The sequence below is a fragment of the Hirundo rustica genome, chromosome 14 (genome assembly GCF_015227805.2).
Source record: "Hirundo rustica isolate bHirRus1 chromosome 14, bHirRus1.pri.v3, whole genome shotgun sequence".
Classification (NCBI taxonomy): Eukaryota; Metazoa; Chordata; class Aves; order Passeriformes; family Hirundinidae; genus Hirundo; species Hirundo rustica.
Window position 1 is genome coordinate 9,401,340 of NC_053463.1, and position 18,397 is coordinate 9,419,736.

The following is an 18,397-nucleotide window of genomic DNA, read 5'->3' on the forward strand; positions in this document are numbered from 1 at the left end:
CTGGTTTCCGAAGGAAAAAATAGAGGCAGCAGAGAAATATGTGAAGAGTTATGTTGCAGGGATATGAGCTGTCAAACAGTAAGTCTTAAGACTGTCTTTGTTTTATCTTAGTTTAATTTGCTCTCTGAAGCACCCCATCAGGGCGCAAGCCTCCACCATGATAAATGCTATGCAATCACATACTCCAAACCCCGCATACCAGTGCATACCTTATCCAAAGCCGTCCATACTAATCATAACTAAAAAAACGCATAAATTCTTTATGTAGCCTCAAGTGGAAAGTGTGGAACTAGGAAACATGGTATTAGAAATTTAAATAAACATCAAGACTGGTGTTGCTAATTTAGGCAGGTGAGCTGTAGTTCAGAAATTGCGTGGGTTTACTTCTGAAAGAAATCAACTTAAAAGGTTACACTAAAAACCTGATTTATTTTTTTAAAAAAGGACAATTAATACAATTTCATTCAACAGTAGTGTGGTAAATTAGTTGTATACACACACAGAAATAGTAAGGTGAGCTTGGGAAGTGACTCTAAATCTCATGAAGAACTGCTACTTAAGCAAAACTCAGAGGAAAGCAAATGAGAAAAACAGCACTGAACCTCAGCGCCAGAGATGGGAACAGTCACCTCCATGGGAGTGAAAAATAATTTAAAACATCTTCATAGTTCATTTTCCTTGCAGTGCCACGCACAGACCAATGTGCTGTTAAATTCTTCCCTGATCTACAAATTGATCCACAAATGTACCACTAATTACGTCGCAGTCCATCAAAAAGAGGTCAATCAGAGCAGCTTAATAAACACTTTAGTTCGTTTTTTCATACTTGTTCACTTACCACTGTAATCACCACAAATATGCTCGTTACAGATTCAATAATTGATAAATAAAGCAAATTTTTAGTCATTATTATAAATTACAACCAACAAACTCAACAGTCCATTCCTAGGTACTTCTAGTCCATAGAAATCCCCACTTCAGCAATAAGTGGAAAATTTTGTCCCTGTTTGAACATCTGCGGTTATTCCTGATGCTCGTGCTCTTGTCCCGGGATGAGCCAGCGGATGCTGTCCGTGCGGATGGTGGCGTACATGACAAAGCCAGCCAGGAAGAGCACAGAGAACAGGAGCAGCCAGTCTATGCCCTTCGTCAGAACGCTTGGCAGGGGCCCTTCCCAGTCTTCCTCGGTCACAGCCACATCGCTTTTAGCTTCTATCCCTGAAAAACAAAGCACTTGGTCAACATCATAATCGCTAATACAGAGAAGCTGGTTCTGTCTCTTGTTCTGGCTCTCTGGCTAAGGCACAAACACAGGTGCACTTAAAATTTTGGTGAGATGGCCCTTGTACATAAACATATACCCAGGATATGAGTTACTTATGTAAAAACTTAGTGAGTTTTATGTGTATTTGCATAACAAGAGAAGGCTTGTTCTGTCCTCCCATAGCACTGTTTTGGATAAGTTGTGGGGGTTTTTCAGCACATGGGAATTTAATTCAGTGTTTTTTCAGGAATCTCATTTTTGTGCATTTCTGGAAATGCAGATCCACACAGCACTTCAGTGTGGATTAGAAGAGAGCTAGCTGAGTGGCAAAGAGAGTTTAATTTATCTCATTCTCAATTAAAACTTTGGGCAGGAAGATGTTCTCCATCCTTCTGGCAGCCTCTCTAGCTAAACCCCACTGTTCCTCCTGCTCTGTGACAGCAGCCCAAGGAGCTGATCTTCAGCTCTCAGTGCAGGCTGAAATCCAGCTCACAGCAACAACTGATTAAGTGAACCTCTACCGGGTCCTCTCAGGGTCTTTATGACATTCTGTTTAAAGAACACACACTGGGACAGGAAAGCCTGGTTTGGACCTTAAAGCCAGCCTGTTCTTCCCACTGACAAACCAGGGCTGATTTACACACCTGTCTGGTTAAAGATGAAGTCTTTCAGGGTTTCCAGCGTTCTGTCTGTATGATTAAATCTAGCCATAGGTTTAGCACCTTGGAAAAGGAGGATATTTGGTACAGCCACAGTTCCAAATCTAGTTGATAAACTACATAAAGAAAAAAACAGTATGAAGGAAATTAAATCTTCTGGAGGAAGAAATAAAGACAGTCACAATACCAAAAGCATCAGTTTCACTAAATAAAATTGTCACTTTATGTAGAAAAAAAAGTCACTCGTATTTTTAAAGCTCACAGCTAACAGAAATAAACTGCAGCTAGAGCATAGGGAGCATATGCTAGAGCATAGAGTGAGTTACCTGCTGTGCTGGGATGCATCCAGTGCCAGGAAGCGAAGAGTTGGAAATGCTCGGGGCAAAGAGTTAAAATGAGGCGCCAAGCTGGCAGAAAAGCGGCACCACGGTGTGTAAAACAGGACCAATGTACAGTCACTGCTGTTTGGGTTCAGGAACTCCATCAAGTCCTTGGACAGAGCAGAAGAACAAACACGAACAATTACATATTTAACAGTTAAGTTCTGTGTAGGAATGCAGCATTAAGTAATTGATTAGGTACTTGGCAATAGTGATCAAGCAGCCGCACCTTTTAAAACAGGTGGGGAATTGTATATAAACTTTTTTAAAGGTTGTTTCAAAAGTTTATCACTTAAAAATATACATAGACATAATCGTTACAAGAAACAAGCTGGCACTAACTGCCATTAACGATTTCCAACAGAAACACCCATCCACAGAGCAGGAAAGCTGCAGTACCCTGCAGGCACAGAGATAACATACACAGGCACATGAAGTGCCTTAACTCCCTTTTCCCCTGCTCAGAATGGCCCAAAAAGCCTCCTTACCCAGTCGTATCTTTTCTTCGGTAGAACAGAGGACCTTACACAAGGAAATTTACTAAGTCAAGCACTGAGAGCAACAGGCTGACGGGGCATCTTCCACCACCCTCACGCGTTCACACCCACACCGGGCACTAGCGGGCCACCCGCGTACCTGGGACACGTTCAGGATCTGCAGCGTGAAGCGCTCGATGCCCGTCGTGTTCCTCTCCTCGCAGTTCACCTTGGGAGCCTTGGCGCTGTCGGTGCCGTTCTGCTCCTCAGCGGGCGCGGGCAGCACGGCCTCCAGCACGGGCTGCTCCCGGGCCTGGGCGGCCGCGGGGCCGCTCCCCGCCGGCCCGCACGCATCGCCCGCGGCCGCCGCATCGCAAGCCCCCGCCGGGCCGCCGCTCGCCTCGGCCGGCACCGCCGACAGCAGCACGGGCTGCTCGGCCAGGGCCCCGCTGCCCAGCATCGCGTCCGCCATCTCGGCCGTGCGGTACCGCACCGGCTCGGGGCCGCCCGCGCTCCGCTCCGCCGCCGCTCCTGCGGGGACAGAGAGGGACGGAGGGAGGTGTCAGCTCCGCGCCCCGCCCGCCCCGCCCCGCGCACCCGGAGCCCCCCGGCCGCACCTGTGGGAAGGGTCGTGCAGAGCCAGGCCAGCGCCAGCAGCAGCCGCCACATCCTCAGCCCCGGCCCCGGCAGCCACCGCCGCGTCTCCCCGGACAACGACCGCTTCCGCCGGATCCCCGGGTCACTTCCAGTTCCTCTGCCCTTCGTACTTCCGTGGGAAGAGCCCTCAGAGCGCTGGGGGGGGGGGGGGGGGGATAGATCCTTCTTCGTGTTAGGTATGAAGCGGGTGGGTTTAACTGAGTTTTCTCGCGGCCCCGCCGAGCCCCGCATTGGGAGTGTTCAAGCCTGGAGAAGGCTTCGGGTGACCGAATTACGGCCTCCCAGTACCTGAGGGGAATTTACAGGAAGGATGGGACGGAACTATTTACAAGCGCATGTCACAGGACAAGGGAAAACTGTTTAGATCAGATATAAGGGGAAAATTTACTAAAATTTACTAAAAATATTTTAAGAAAAAAATTACTGTGGGGGTGGCGAGGCCCTGGCACAGGTTGCCCAGAGAAGCTGTGGCTGCCCCATCCCTGGAAGTGCTCAAGGCCAGTTTGGACGGGGCTTGGAGAACCTGGGATAGTGCCAGGTGTCCCTGCCCATGGCAGGGGTGTGGAACAAGATGTTCTTTAAGGTCCCTTCCAACCCAAACCAGCCTATGGCTCTGTGATCCCGCCTTGCAGGGCTGAGCCCGGACGGTGTCACCGGAGCCGCTGCCCGGGCCCGGTGTCGGGCTGCTGATGCTGCTGGAGGCGTTTCGCTGTTGATTTTAAATTGGTTGTGGTTGGAAATTCTTGGAACGAGGCCATCCCATGGCTTCGGCAGGCTGCTGTGACTGAACAGCGACTGAGGGCGCATAATGCACCCTGGAACCAAAGCCTGTTTACAAGCCGGTGTTGCAGCCCCAGCTGCCTGGAGAAGGATTTGCCTGCTCCCACCCTCGTTAGGGAAGCACGGTCCCGTTTGGGAGTTGTGTGCACACAAACCGTGCCTTAACCTCCAGCAGGCTGGGGTAAGGGTAAAATGCGGCAACCTAAAGGCGTATTTTTAAAAGTAAACAGAAGAGTTCAGGTCCAGCAGCTTATCAACCAAAGGTCCCAAGCAGAAAGGCAAGATAAATACTTCCATATTCCTTTTCAGGAAATTCTATTTTTCCTGTTGCAAAATTAGTTTTTAATTTATTTCAGTTTAATAGTGAAGCCTCAAGACTATTCGGGGCATTTTGAAAATGAAGACGTTACTTCAAGTGCTGATATCTTTTTTAACACACTTCCTTAAAACTGCCAGGAGTGCACAATGAGATTTTGCCAGAACCCTGCATCTGTCAAAACCTGATAGTTATGACCTAGGGGAGCAGGAACCATGCACACTGGAAAAGGGCAGGAAAAATGAAGTACACGTGTATAAATGAAGATGAGGGTAATTTATTACAGAAATGAGATTTTTTGGGTTTGTTTGTATTCAGGTGTACTTCTCCAACTGTCATTCCTTACAGCACACATTTTCTCGCTTGAAGCTTTTTCTTTCAAAGTCCAATTTGCATAAGCACGAATAATGAGGACATATTAAGTCTAAAAATAGAAAACATGAGGTTTGCACATAAAAGGAAAACATTTAATTAGATTAGCTGATACAGAGCAAGCCTGAAAGCAAAAGCACAAAGGGAATCCAAACTGTTGCAGACTAGCAAAAGAACAAGCTGCCCCATTACCCCTCGTCGTTATGTTTAAGTCAAAACAGCATTTTCAACTTGAGAACAGCTTCTTATGGTGAATTTAAGCCTAACATAATATCCTTCCTGCCATAAAGAATCCATGTTGCTCATGCAGTCATGTCCAAGAGCTGAGATTTTTAGACCAGTATGTAGCAGACTCTGTTTGGAACATACCTAGTCATCTTGAAAGCCAAGTATATAGAACTATCAGAATGGCCAACCAAAAAAACCCCAATCAATGCATCAAATGTCCTTTTCAGGTAAATTCAAAGTCTGCAAAATAACAGCAACTGACATTTGGAATGTTCCAGCTCCAGATGTATTCAAGGCCTTTGAAAGTTCACAGAAAAGAAATCACAGGGTGGTGGAAGGCAAGCAGAGGATGCAGGCGTGGGAGTCTGGACTGCAGCTTCTGGTGGGTAGGACTGCCTGTTCTTCCCTAAAATTATTAAAAAACTTCAGTAAAGATAAAAAAATAAAGAGTTGCAGAGTACATCTTACCAACACAGATAAATTGGAATATTCCTGGAATACAGAGATAAATACATCTTATTCATCACAGAATAATGAATTATGACTACCATTCCATGAAAACCTTATTTATGAGTACTTTCAAATTGATTTCCACGTGCAACAGAGTAAAAAGTTAGCAGTTGACTATTTATCCATACAGGGTTATAGCTCCTTTCATCCCCTTTTCTCCTATTTGAGTGAAAGAACAATTAAGTTACTGTTACACTGTTATCATTTAATAAAAAATAAGCGGCATTCCTCTATCTCCTGACACCTTGCAACTCGTGGAGTCTTTCTGCCTTAATGCAAATATGCATAACGTGTCCGTAACAAGCAGGTAACGCTGTCAACTGGCATCTTCAGCCAGTATTTGAAAGGTACTAAAAAAACAACAGGGAAAATGGTTAGGTTTTAAAGTATTAACTTTATTAATAAATATACATCCATATGATGATGTAAATACAGATCATGAACACTACTCCATTCCCATACACATAATTGCACACGAGTAGCTCAAGTTCATGGACATAAAACCATACACAGTATCTAATCAGGCTTTTTACAGCAGAGGACAGGGTGCTGATACTAGTTATTTAACAGACTACTGTTACCCACAAAGTAAACCTGTGGAAAAACAAATGATGAAAAGATTGAAGGAACAGAAAGTGGTTCAAATTTCAGAATACAGATTCTTCTATTTTGAAAAAAAGTCACAAGGAGAAAGGTCTAGTCTCTACTAAAGTCATAAATATATTTAGCGGTGGTAAAATATATGCATTAAAATAGAGAAGAATAAACATTTTGTAATCAGAAATGAAGTCTGCAGTTCCAAGTATTTATGATTGTTATCAGCTGTTTTAACTGTCAACTCTAAGGGTAGCATGAAATATTATACTACATATAACAAAGAACAGCAGAGTCACAGCTAATGAAACCATTGCACAAATGACTTCACATTGCTCTGCCTTTTAAAGCTCTTCAAAATGGGGGAGGGAGTTAAATTCTCATCTGAATTACTCGGTGTATTGTAGTTCCAGGTAATTCTCTTCACAGATGCATCACTGACAAGGCTTGGTTTTGTCCTGACTGAACATTAAGATCCTTCAGACAAAGTGAAAATATATTCATTCAGAAGAGAGATCTTTAATGGCTCTAGTTAATTTGATTACTTTAAACTAAATCCAAGATATAAAGAACGTTGCTTTAATGACAAAGCTAAGTGCTGATTTTAAAAATATCATCTTTGATATCAAAGTCAGCTGATTCTGGTGGTATCTGATTTTTTCTGCCCAAGTATCGTGCTAGCATCTTGAATCTGTCCAGTGCAAGACTTTATAGTAGCAAAATTATTTGGTTTAAAAGTTTAAGTAAATTTAATCAGAAAATGAATAGTAGTTACTATACGTATCTTAAACAGTGAACTTTATAGCATCATTAAGGAATAATAGCAAGCTAATACATTTCATTTATGTATAAATAAGACATTAGAAACTTGATAATTAAAAGAAATTATTAAAACCTAAACTTGACATGTCGGTCTTCTGAACAGTGTTAACACACAACAGTGATCCTAGCTTATGAATAGCTGAATTATGATATATAATATAAAATAAGCAATTTACCTTACAAGTAATGTTTTCATACTATGGGGGGAAAATGCCAGTTTTCCCATTGGTACTAATAAAGTTTAGGCATTAACATGCTGTTTCAGTGTTTCTCATGGAAAGAAAAGTGTTGAAAAAAGCACAATGTATTCTGCAGAGTATACATAGGAAGAACAGAAGTATTTGAAAATTCCATTTCTAGTCACGTTGAATCTCCTCTTTTTTTTTTTTCTCCCCTCACTGCACAGCACCAGTGAACTCTAGTCAGATATAAAATCAAGCAGAATTAGGAAATGCCAGCAGTGCACTTCTGGTCTCATTCCTAAATCCAGAGCACCAAGCAGCACACTGCAGGCTCTCTGAACACTTTTCTAGTTGATGCTCATCACTTCACAACTGACAACGTTAATTAGTTTTTACTGGGATTATATTTCATCTGATATAATTAATAAACACTGTAATGAACAGAAATTGCTTAGGTGATTTCATTATTTCATCAGCATACTTGAATACAAATTATACTAGCAGAACAGCAATACATCTGCATTATCTCCTGACGCAGCACAGCACCATTGAGTGGATGCACAAGTGAGGAACGGACAGGATCAACAGGAGGAGGTAAGGAGTGGAGCTTCTCCAAGGTACAGTGGTGACATGCAACACGTTCCTTGCCAGCGAGGTGTGACACTCCTGCAGTTATACATTCAGCTGAAGAGGACTGCTTGCCCAGCTGAGTTCAGGAAAGAACTTAAAGCAGTCTTTTGCTGAAAAATTATCTGATTAAAAACAGCCAATACAACACAGATCCTGAGGGTGAATGAACTCACGTTAGCATTTTGCATGTGTCAGAAGTTACATCTTCTGAGAGAGACTGCTAAATTTCAGACTTGCAAGTTTGTTGAGGAACAGAACATACAACTGGATTTCAGAGCTTCAGCATGAAGAAACTATTCCTTAGTAGCAATTTAGCTGCCATCAGTTCATCTATCGACTAAGGAGCCATCCAGTATAAGTTGAGGTTCATTGTCTTAGTTGCCAGTGCATACACAGTTCCCCCAAAACAATTCAACACACCTATTGTAAAGTACAGCAAAAGTCCAGCTCAATATGTGTTAGGCATCACTGGAACACCTGAAGGCTTGCTGCTTTTTTCCTGATAAAAAAGGTATGAAACATGACATCTGTTTCTTAAGTTGTCATCAGTGAAATCAAGAGGTCTAGTCAAAATTACAGCAGGCCAGAATAGCATTTATGTTAACGAAAATGACCGTCATCATTACCCATTCAGTACAGGCTCAATTAACCCAAATTTTCTTCTCCCCCAAATCTGCAAACTCTACATATTCCCCCTCCCCGGGTATTTCAAGCTATAAATTTATCGTAAAGTCATTTTATATGTGAAATGACTTAAATGTAAACTTTCTTCCAGATTTAAAAAAAAAAAAAAAAAGTTTTTGTTTCAGGAAAAATAATTTAGAACAAACAATATGCAACAATGAGGACTGTTTTTTTCTTTAAGTCTAGATGAAAGTATTTTACACACTCACACTTGCACATTCTCCCACACTTAAAAAAAAATTACACACATCCAGTTGAAAAATGTAACATTTCTTTTGGGAGGAGCGGAGGTTTTAGTTTGAATCAAGGAAGGTATTTATAGTTAACCAACAACATTTTTTTCCAGCTTGCATGCATAGATGAATTACTCTATATCTGGGATCTAGCAGTGCAGTAAACTGCATCCTGTTTGCATCAGCTCTACAGTTTGCTTTTATAAATCATGAAAATGGTGTCCTTTGGTAGATATATAAGCTTCCATAACTTAAATATAGTATAAATGTCTAACAATGAAATAACTATTTCCAGGAATATCTGGCAAAACTGAGTCTAAAAATTTGGCAACAGTGTCTATTTTAAAAAGTTTAATTTGTAAACATTATAAGTTATTACTTTAAAAGCTATTAAACTGTTGCCATCTAAGCACAGATTTGAAAGGCAAAAGCCAGCGTAAATAGCTATTTACAGATTTAAGAACATACTGCTTGATATTAATCAAGTGCCTAACTAGAATGAACCGTACTTAATTTCTTATAAAATATTTCAAATTTCAAAGAATTATTTGTGGTTTGGTATATGTACTATTAGGCATTTCAAAATTACCCAGCAGAATCCTGTAACAGTGTAACTAAAAGAACAGCTCTCACCTAAAGGCAAAGTAACTTGTCTTAGTAAGGCGCTGTGAAGCTGTAATGCACTGTACAAATGCTCAGGTTTCTTTAATATCTTCCAAAATATTTTTGGAGCATTAGTTGAAATTCACTTAATGCTACAACTCCAGAAATGAAAGCCACTGGAAATCACTTTAGAAAAAAAGGGGTTTTTTTGTTGTTGTTAAGTTTTTAAGTATATTTTAAGTCTATGTGAGGTCTGTAGAGGGCCCTGCAGAAGTGGAAAATGTGGCTTGCCACTTTATCAATTTTTCTTACCAAGTAAGAACTTAACTGGCTAAATTGCTTATTGTGGGACAGGCCACATCATGAACCATCAGCCAGCTAATGTCTGTCCTTCTTATTTTAATTATTTAATGCACAGCCACACATCTAGATTTATGAGAAACTGAACTTAAAATTAGGGACACGGACATTACTTAAGTATTGACACCAAGGCATAATGTATCATTGTAGACTTCCTTATAAATTATTATTTAAAACAAAAAAAGCCTCTTTAAACCAAAGCCTTCTCAACATTCTGTAAAAGTTATTAATTGCACCCCTAGGTTATGGCATTATTGAAATAAAAATCTAGAAACTCAGACTTAAACAAACATTACAAGAAAACTCAAGAAACATGCCCAAAATCAGCATAAAGCAGATTAGTAAGGAGTTACTCATTCCCTCCCTTCATTCATTAGGCTGTTTGATTTTGCTGCTAGTTTCACCAGCAGCATGGACTCCTCTGTTATGCACCATAGGGTAAGGAAAAGCTGCACTGCCACAGGTATAATTTAGATTTGCAAGCCGTGATAGAGCTTTAATGCTACCTGGAGGTCTGCCTGGGCTGACTTTGTATCCTGCTGCTTTAGTTGTACCCAAGGGTCTGCCTGGACTTGTCTTAAATCCAGCTGCTTTGGTGGTCCCCAGGGGTCGACCTGTGCTGGTTCGGTACCCTGCTGATTTCGTGGTCCCTGACGGCCTTCCACGTTTCCCGGAGCGGTTGAGGTTTTTCTTTTTCTTTAGTTCATCTTTTGTCTCTATGTTCCTGCCACTTGTGGTCTGCAAGTGGGGGTCGTTCAAGGCATCTTGTCTCTGGCAGGCAATGGGTTTGTGGCTGACTGCGTGGCTGTACTTGCTCTGCTGTGTGGCGTAGAGGTCAAACTGATCTGCAGCCCTCACATTGTCTTCGTTCAGGCAAGAGCTCTTGCCGGTCCCACAGAAAGCTGGATTACTGCTGGCAACAGGGTGCATCATTTTCTACCAAAAACAGGAGAGGGAAATAGGTATCAATATATCATAATACTGCAGCGTTCCACAAAAAGCGAATCTTTCAAAAGCTGTTTCATAAAATTAGTCCAAACTACTTAGTCTATTTTTAGCAAACGGTACTGATGTGAGTAAATTACTTTTAAAATTAGTTTTATTAAGCCTTCACTTGAGGTTCTGCACAGTAACCTTTACACATAGTTTAAAAGGGCAGTTTAAACCACATATTATTCACATAGGTATCATTAGGGAAGAAGTTAAAAAACTGAACAACGCCATTTCAGCAACCAAGACCTACAATATTTGCTCTTCTACAATTCCAAAACCTTTCTAACCAAATCTCATCTACATTTTAGTTGTTCTAGCTCTAAGATTAATATGTGACTCAGCTGTACGCCAAACAAAGATATGTTATAACTCTCTTGGTATAGTAGATATAGGATCTTAAATGTTTTTTTGTTTGCTTAACTGCAGCAAAACAACAGTGCTAATCATTTTTCTTATTTCATGTCACAATTAATGTCAAAGAAAGAAACATATAAGGCATTTGGCAACACAACGGCGCCATAGCTGGGAAAGCAGAGGGATGAAATGAATTTGTAACAAAGTACAAGATGCTGGATTGCACAAAATCCCACTGCTGTCCTAGTTAGGAGAGCACATACAAACTGCTAGCAATGCCAGCACTGAGATATGTTGGTACTGTTGGCATTGCCAACAACTCTGGTAAATAAAGCAATCACATCTTCCATTCAACTATACTGTTCTACAACTTCAATAAGCTGCAAATACTCAAAAGTCTAAGATAGTAATATTTAGCCATGCTGAAGACAAAATTAAGCAAATAAAATCTGGCCCTTCAGAGTACTTCTCTGTCTTACAGCCACACTTAACACACCAAAAACGTCTTCCCATGGTAAAATTTCACACATATAAAAGGTCTGGAAGATTTATTATCTTTTCCCTACAATAGCTCTGGAATATTACCTACAGCAACACAATTTAAACTCTACCATTGATTACTGAATTTATTTGTCAGTTATGAATGCTTCCTGCCAGCCAGAGAGAATGCACACAGCACAGTCTATTTACCCTGGAGTAAATCTCCATGCTCTTTTCTCCTGATTACAAAGGATACATTCCCTGTTGGAACACTCAATCTACCCTGGCTTGTCAAAGGCACATTACAGTGTACATTACTCTTGTGCAAATATATGAATATGGGTTAATGTCAAATAGTGAAATTATGATAGTAATATAGTTTAAATATTAGATGTTCTAGCAGAGATAATCCAAGTGCTACAATCCTGCTGCATTGCATGAGGCACAGTAGAACAAAAGTAAAACCACTGTTATTGCAGCTGTTAACATCCAAACAAAACAATGAAGAATAGTTTGCAAGCCTGCACTTAGCAAAGGACAAAGGAAATAAGCTCAGGTCAATAGACCAGAGAGACTTTTCTGTGCAGCAATACAGAATGAAGCTTAAGGTTTCCTACAAATAGCAGTCAAAAAAAAAAAAAAGTTACCTTTCTTTAACCCCACTAGAAAAGTGCCTGCAATATCACAAAAAAAATACCTGAGATTTTTCATGATATGTAACTGCAAACATGAGGGTTCTATAATCTCCTTTTGCTGCAGAGAGAGTAAAGCCCAGCAGCTCTGAAAGGCTGTTTGTTGATCCACTAGAGACACTTGGAGTGGGGAGCAGCATTCTTGTCTCAGTACTCTTTTAAACACAGGAATACTGCCTTTGGCCCCAAAACACTGCTCCAAGCTCAACTGCCACAAAGAAGGATCAGTTGAGCTGCCCAGTTTCCAAAGAACACACCAGAGCCAGGAGAAGGCACTCAATAAAAGCAGAAGCCCCTGGTATTTCTCATGAGACCAACCACGCTCACCCTCACTCTCACTCCTGTCTTACATTCTTACTCTCTGCTTTTTTTCCTCATTACAGTTGGGGCGATTTTTCCGTCCATCTTTCTGGGGGAGAACCATCATAAGTACTCCTAGACAGTGAATATATTCTGCTGTAGCTGACAAGTGCTGGAGCTTCATCACCATATGCATGTGCTCTGTGTCTACTGCAATACCACCGACAAACACTGACTTCAAACACAAGCCCTGGCTGATGGTACTTGACCTTCCATCTGGCAACAACCAGCATCACTGGAATGGATGAACCAAGAAAGACAGTACAAATCAGTAACTGTTTACAATTTCTTTCTAGAGGAAGGTTAACAAAACCCCCAATCTCAGTGGAAGACTGCCAATGGGATTTTTTTTAATGCTTTCCCCCCGCCCCTGCATCATTTTCATCAAACCATGCAAATTTCAAGTAGTAGCCAAGGTTCCTCTTCTATCTTCTTTGAGACTTTTTTTTTAAAAGTTTTTAAAAGGAAATCTGTAATCAAGCTTAATTACCCTAACATGGAATCTCCAGCATAATTTTCCTTCATTCACATTACAGTGGGGAATAAAAGAATGTAGAGAGTCTATCTGTAGAGTGGAAGCAGGTTTCTTGGCAGGGAGATATACAGTATAAAAGAGAATTGGTATAAAATGTAAAGCTATGCCAACTTAAAAATTACACTCTAGCTAAATTATATAGCTAAACACATACAACTTTGTGTGCAATCATTCTTGAATAAAACCCTCCAAAAAGTTTCCAACAAGATAGAACTTTCTTGTTTTAAACCTGTAAATAGACATGTAAGAATATTTGAGACAGTTTACTTAAATCAGTTTTTAAACTGATTGAACTGACTGGCTAAATAGCTCTGTATCAACAAACAGTTAAGACGAGGCACTGCAACAAAGAAATCTAGTTGTATTTCAAAAAGATTTGCTGGAAAGTGACTGTGGATGATTTTCTATACAGATCTTTTAGTACCTGGTAATTTATATCTATACAAAAGGAGGAGGCACTCCTCCTTTTGTATAAAAGCTGGCTTTGGGAAAAGAAAGGCAGCTTCTCATGCAACAAAGCACAGAAGTTTCACCACTGCTAGAAAGAAGCAGGACAATCCAGCTGGGACCCATAAAGCTTTGCTACAGGGAGATGTCTGGACATGGTGATGACCTCTCCTCCTATCCCTAAAATACAGCTTAACATACAGCTCTAGCTCACAGCTGCTAAGGCTCCTGGTATTGTTATGGTCCATCTCTCTCTCCAGGCTTTCCTCCTGAAGGAAATGCCCATTCATGACCTGTTCACTACACAAAACTGTAATATCAAAGCTACTCTAATCACATTACATAAAAACATCCTCTTGGGCTGTGCTGTGATGCCATCCTTAGGTTTCAAACATCACACCATGCCTTCCTCATGGGCATGATTTAGCTGCCAGTGTAGACAAGATGAAAGCATTGATAAGCAGAGGAGCTCACAAGCCCCCCCAAAACAGGCACTTGCAGTAGTTATTTTAAACTGAATACTGGACCTGAGACCCATTATCTGCACTGAGCAGAATAATCAGTCCCAGCACAAGCAGCAGTCAACTGCTCTGCTCTCAGCCACCCCAGCCTGCCTTCTGTGGCGTGGTGAGCACCAGGACAGCAGACCTGACTCAGCAAGTGCCTCTGACTTCTGCTAAAACACACCTGAACCACAGCAGAACTGCACAAAACTCCAAGTCCATCTATATTACAGCTTTTCAAACAATGAATATCAGGAAGGGTAAACTCCTCACACCAACAGGGACAATTTTGCTTTTAATGAGCGTTAGTATACAACACCCACTCGTTTTTCTGAGGTTTTTCACCGCTGTGCTTGCAAGAGTTCCCACAGTATCGATGGGGCTGTGGGAGGCTGTAGCAGCACATTTTCATCATCACCCAACACATACAAAGTATGTGACTTGCTACTTAACAACACACGCAGCCCACAAGCATCATTTGTGCACAGCTCCCTGAAGGTCACTGCTGCCAGTGAACGCTGTGGGAGCGGAGCACAGGCCCGGCTCTGTTCAGGATCCCTCATAAAGGACCCTCTATGCTCAGTTCCACGGCTCTGGGGAGCGGCACAGGGCTCCTTTGCTTTGCAGGGGGGTTGAGCAGCAAAAGCAGCAGAAGGAATATTTTCCCTTCCAAGACCACAACAGAAATATGGTGTTAGTTCTGTTCTTCTCTTTTAGGACAGCATGTGTGAGAAATCCTTTCATCACTCACTGAGAAGAATTAATTCTATCAATTTAAATGTTTTTCACATGTCCCTTTTATTGTCAGCTCCTTTTCTACACATTAACTCTTGCTAAAGTAGGGCATTACCCAGTTTTTAAAACCCTCTAACTGCTTGCTTTCACAAAGATGCACCTTACCTTGAGTATTCACATAAATGTAAATATATTAAAAATACTAAGTAGGAAATTCTACCAGTGGCACAACTTACAGTGTAACACCTGAACCTACAACTGAAATCTTATCTACTTGTGAAGCTTGATTATCAGCTTTTCCACACTCTGCTTATGAAGCCCTTTCCACAGCTGGTGCACAATATGATTTTTCTCACTGTATGACACCTAGTAAAATATATTAAAAACTGTCAAAATATAAGAAACAATTTCTTTACTGCAGTGACTTGCTAGAGTTACTACGTGACAACATAAGACTGCAAATCAAGAGACAACATAATTTTGGAAACAGTTTCTTTCTCAATTATTCTTAGAAATTAAGAGTTCCCCAAGCAATACAATTTAAAAGTATGGAACTTCTCCTGGTGACCCAGAGTCATTTTCTTGTATGACAGAAGTTAAGAGAAGAGTTATTTGGAGCTGAAACACCCAGATTCAGAATTCCCCCTCCCCAGATGTGCCAGACAGAAGTGGGAGCCTTCCCTCACCAGCATCTGTGCCTCCTGCTCCTCACCAGAGAGCTGCAACTTGGGTTTGGTCACTGTGCCCCCGGGAGTTCAAGTCTTTTGACTCAGACACCCTAGGAGAAACGAAGCTCTCCAAAGCCTAAGCACCAGCTTTGTATTACAGACAAAGCTCAACTGCTCTCACAAAGAGTTGATGTTGGCAAGCACCACTAGGCTAAGTGTCAAGTAAACTGAACTTTTAGGGTTCACTCATTATTTGATTGCAAAACCAGGCAAACAAGTAATTGTTATGCTTTCTGACCCTAAAAAACAAATAAGCCATATCCAAGGGCAGAGTTTCACTAGATGCTGATATCAGCAAGGATGTCAGCTGACTTCTTCCCACCCCAAAATTAAGATCATATATGATGATGATGATGAACAGAACACCTTGAAAGGCTTAAAACAGCTTCAGAAAAATTAAGGAAGATGGCATCAATGATTTAATTACCTGTGCACCTCCAGTCACACTGACACAACTAAGTTTGGTTTCATAATCAACAGAAACCACTCTGCATCCACCCTTTTTCTGAACGGGACAATCCTGCCTTTTCCTTTTCTCCCACATTCACACTCCTTCTGCCAACACTAACTATTTTGCAAGAGCAGAACAAATCAACACCAAGGATCTGATCCAGGTGAAAACTAATCCAACAAGAAAGCAAAATCAACAGTGTGTACGCATGGGGGCAAGAGAGTAACAGAAACTCACATTTCCATTAGCACAGAGACACTCCCAGGTCAGCCTAAGCCACATTACCCACTGCCTGCCACTGACCCCACTCCCTGGGAATGTTACTTAAAATAAATAACAAGATCTCAAAAAGATGGTCTTAGTGGACTTGGAAGATCTGGATGACAGGCATGACACGTCCCTAACACAGCACAGGGAATGGAGGCTGGAGAAAAACCCCAGAGCTGGGGATAGAGAAGCACAGAATCCAGCCGCCATCAGGCCAGACAAACTGGCTCAGGAGAGTACCCTGAAACTGCACCCTCATTATTCTGTGGTTCTGCAATTACCAAACTTCAAGGCAAACCAAATATGCATATGAACGATGGAGCAGGTAGAAGTGGATCTTTATAAAGGAAGATTAGTTTGTGAATTGTCCATTCACCTCAGGGGGCTATTCCCAAAAAAAAAGGAGCAGTCCTTGCCGTAGCCTAGAACAAGGCCTTCGAGGAGCTGGAGATACTTGTTCATCTCCGTGGGTGTTCTCGCCCACCCGCTCTTCTCTCCAGGGCTGCGGTCTCCAACAATAGCTCCAGAGGTAAGAGGTGCTCATTCATCTCAGTGGGTGTTCTCACCTACCCTCTCCTTTCCCTAGCCTGCTACCACAAAAGGACTTCAAGCATCTCCTTCCTGATGTGCATTTCCACAGTGTTTCTCTGTGACAGGACCGTGCAGAAGGCTCTGGACACCTTCCACACACCCAAATCCTGCCACGACAGTGTCCTTGTGTGAGACAGTAGAAAGATAAAGTCCACTTGTTGAATCTGTTCAACAATGGCCAATGGAAAAACATGCTGGGCGTTTTTTTAATTTAAAGTTGCATCTAAAATACGAGGGATACAGGTACAGACACACACACAAAATTCTAAGAGGAACTGTGGCATCTGAAAACTGAAATAAAAATAAACCAAAATTTTAGAAATATTTTAACAGCACTCCTCCTACCCTTTCATTTTACACAAATAAAAACCACACGGATCAAAATAACTGTTAATTCAGGAAGAACTGCACACAAATTTAAGGCTCAACTGTTCACTAATTAATTACCCCAGGACTATGCACAAAACTATGCATAACTATCCACGAGAATACACAGCACTGACACTCGTTATGTCAGAACGCAAAGAGGCACAGCAGGGACACAGTGAGGCTCTCCAGGTACCCCGATGTGCAGGTGAGCGAAGGCATCCGCTACTTAGGTGTGTCGGGAAATACACCCATGGGCTGTACGCACATATCCAGATGCCCCACGCGAATGGGAATATGCTCTAAGTAAACAGCCCTGCACACGCACCAGCCCCACGCACGGAGCTGCGGGTGCTGAAGGGAAAGAACAATTCCCGGCCGCAGGCTGGACAGCAGGAGGGCCCAGCCCCACCTGGAGCGGCCAAGGGCCGGCTGAGAGGACAAAGGGGCGGCACAGCCCCCTCCGACTGGGCCGCAGCCGGGGACACGGCGCCGGGAGTGGCCTCGCGTGTCCCGTGCGGGGGGCACGGACAGGGCCCGGCCCTCGGCCCGGGGCACGGCCGGGCGGGGACAGCGGGGCCGGCGGCGATGGCGCAGCTCCCCTCGCGCGGCCCCGCGGGGCCCAGCACCGCACCCCGGGGCGAGGAGACCGCGGGAGCGCCCTCGGCGACGGGGAGGGACCGAAGGGTGGAGAGGAGAGCCCCGCTCCGCTCCCCTCCCCCGCCGGCCGCGGCTCCATCTTGCCCGCCCGCCACCTCCCACCGCGCGGAGCAGGGGCCGGGGCCCGCGGGCCCGACCCGCACCTACCTAAGGAGCTCGGGGGGGCGGCGGCGGCGGCGGGTGCAGCGGCCGCCTCCCACACACCGCGCCGGGCGGCTGCAGGGAGGGGACGGGCGCAGGGGAGGGAGCGGCGCGCTGCGGCGGGCGCGGGCGGCGGGGCGAGCGGGGCGCGCTCCCGAGCGGGGCCGCGCCGCGGGGGCGCGCGCGGGGCGGGGCCGGTGAGGCCCCTCCTGCCGCCGAGGGTCGGGGCCGCGCGGCCGCCGCCATTTTGTGGGGCGGGCGGGAAGCGGTGAGGGCACACACGGATCCCGAGTGCGTGAGGAGCTGTGCCTGGCTGCGCACATCCCTGGCTGCGGCTAAGGATT

The 18,397-nt window shown here is 43.3% G+C and overlaps 2 protein-coding genes across 3 annotated transcripts; both read right to left on the reverse strand.

Annotated features, from left to right (window-relative positions):
* Positions 1-409: 409 nt before the first annotated feature.
* TXNDC15 (thioredoxin domain containing 15) lies at positions 410-3,463 on the reverse strand. The gene is made up of 5 exons (XM_040078320.1): positions 3,397-3,463; positions 2,940-3,310; positions 2,250-2,413; positions 1,909-2,039; positions 410-1,218 (listed from the first exon to the last, which is right to left on the reverse strand). The coding sequence occupies exons 1-5, from the start codon at positions 3,446-3,448 to the stop codon at positions 1,022-1,024; spliced, it is 915 nt and encodes a 304-aa protein (XP_039934254.1). The 5' UTR covers positions 3,449-3,463; the 3' UTR covers positions 410-1,021.
* Positions 3,464-6,016: 2,553 nt separating this feature from the next.
* On the reverse strand, positions 6,017-18,166 carry C14H5orf24 (chromosome 14 C5orf24 homolog). 2 transcript variants are annotated; one of them, XM_040078333.1, is made up of 3 exons: positions 18,060-18,166; positions 10,257-10,686; positions 6,017-8,369 (listed from the first exon to the last, which is right to left on the reverse strand). In XM_040078333.1, exons 2-3 carry the CDS (start codon positions 10,681-10,683, stop codon positions 8,329-8,331), a joined length of 468 nt encoding a protein of 155 aa, XP_039934267.1. In that variant the 5' UTR covers positions 10,684-10,686; positions 18,060-18,166; the 3' UTR covers positions 6,017-8,328. The 2 variants fall into 2 exon arrangements, with proteins under 2 accessions (XP_039934267.1, XP_039934265.1); XM_040078331.1 differs by lacking the exon at positions 6,017-8,369 and having other exon boundaries at positions 9,243-10,686.
* Between the last annotated feature and the right edge of the window lie 231 nt (positions 18,167-18,397).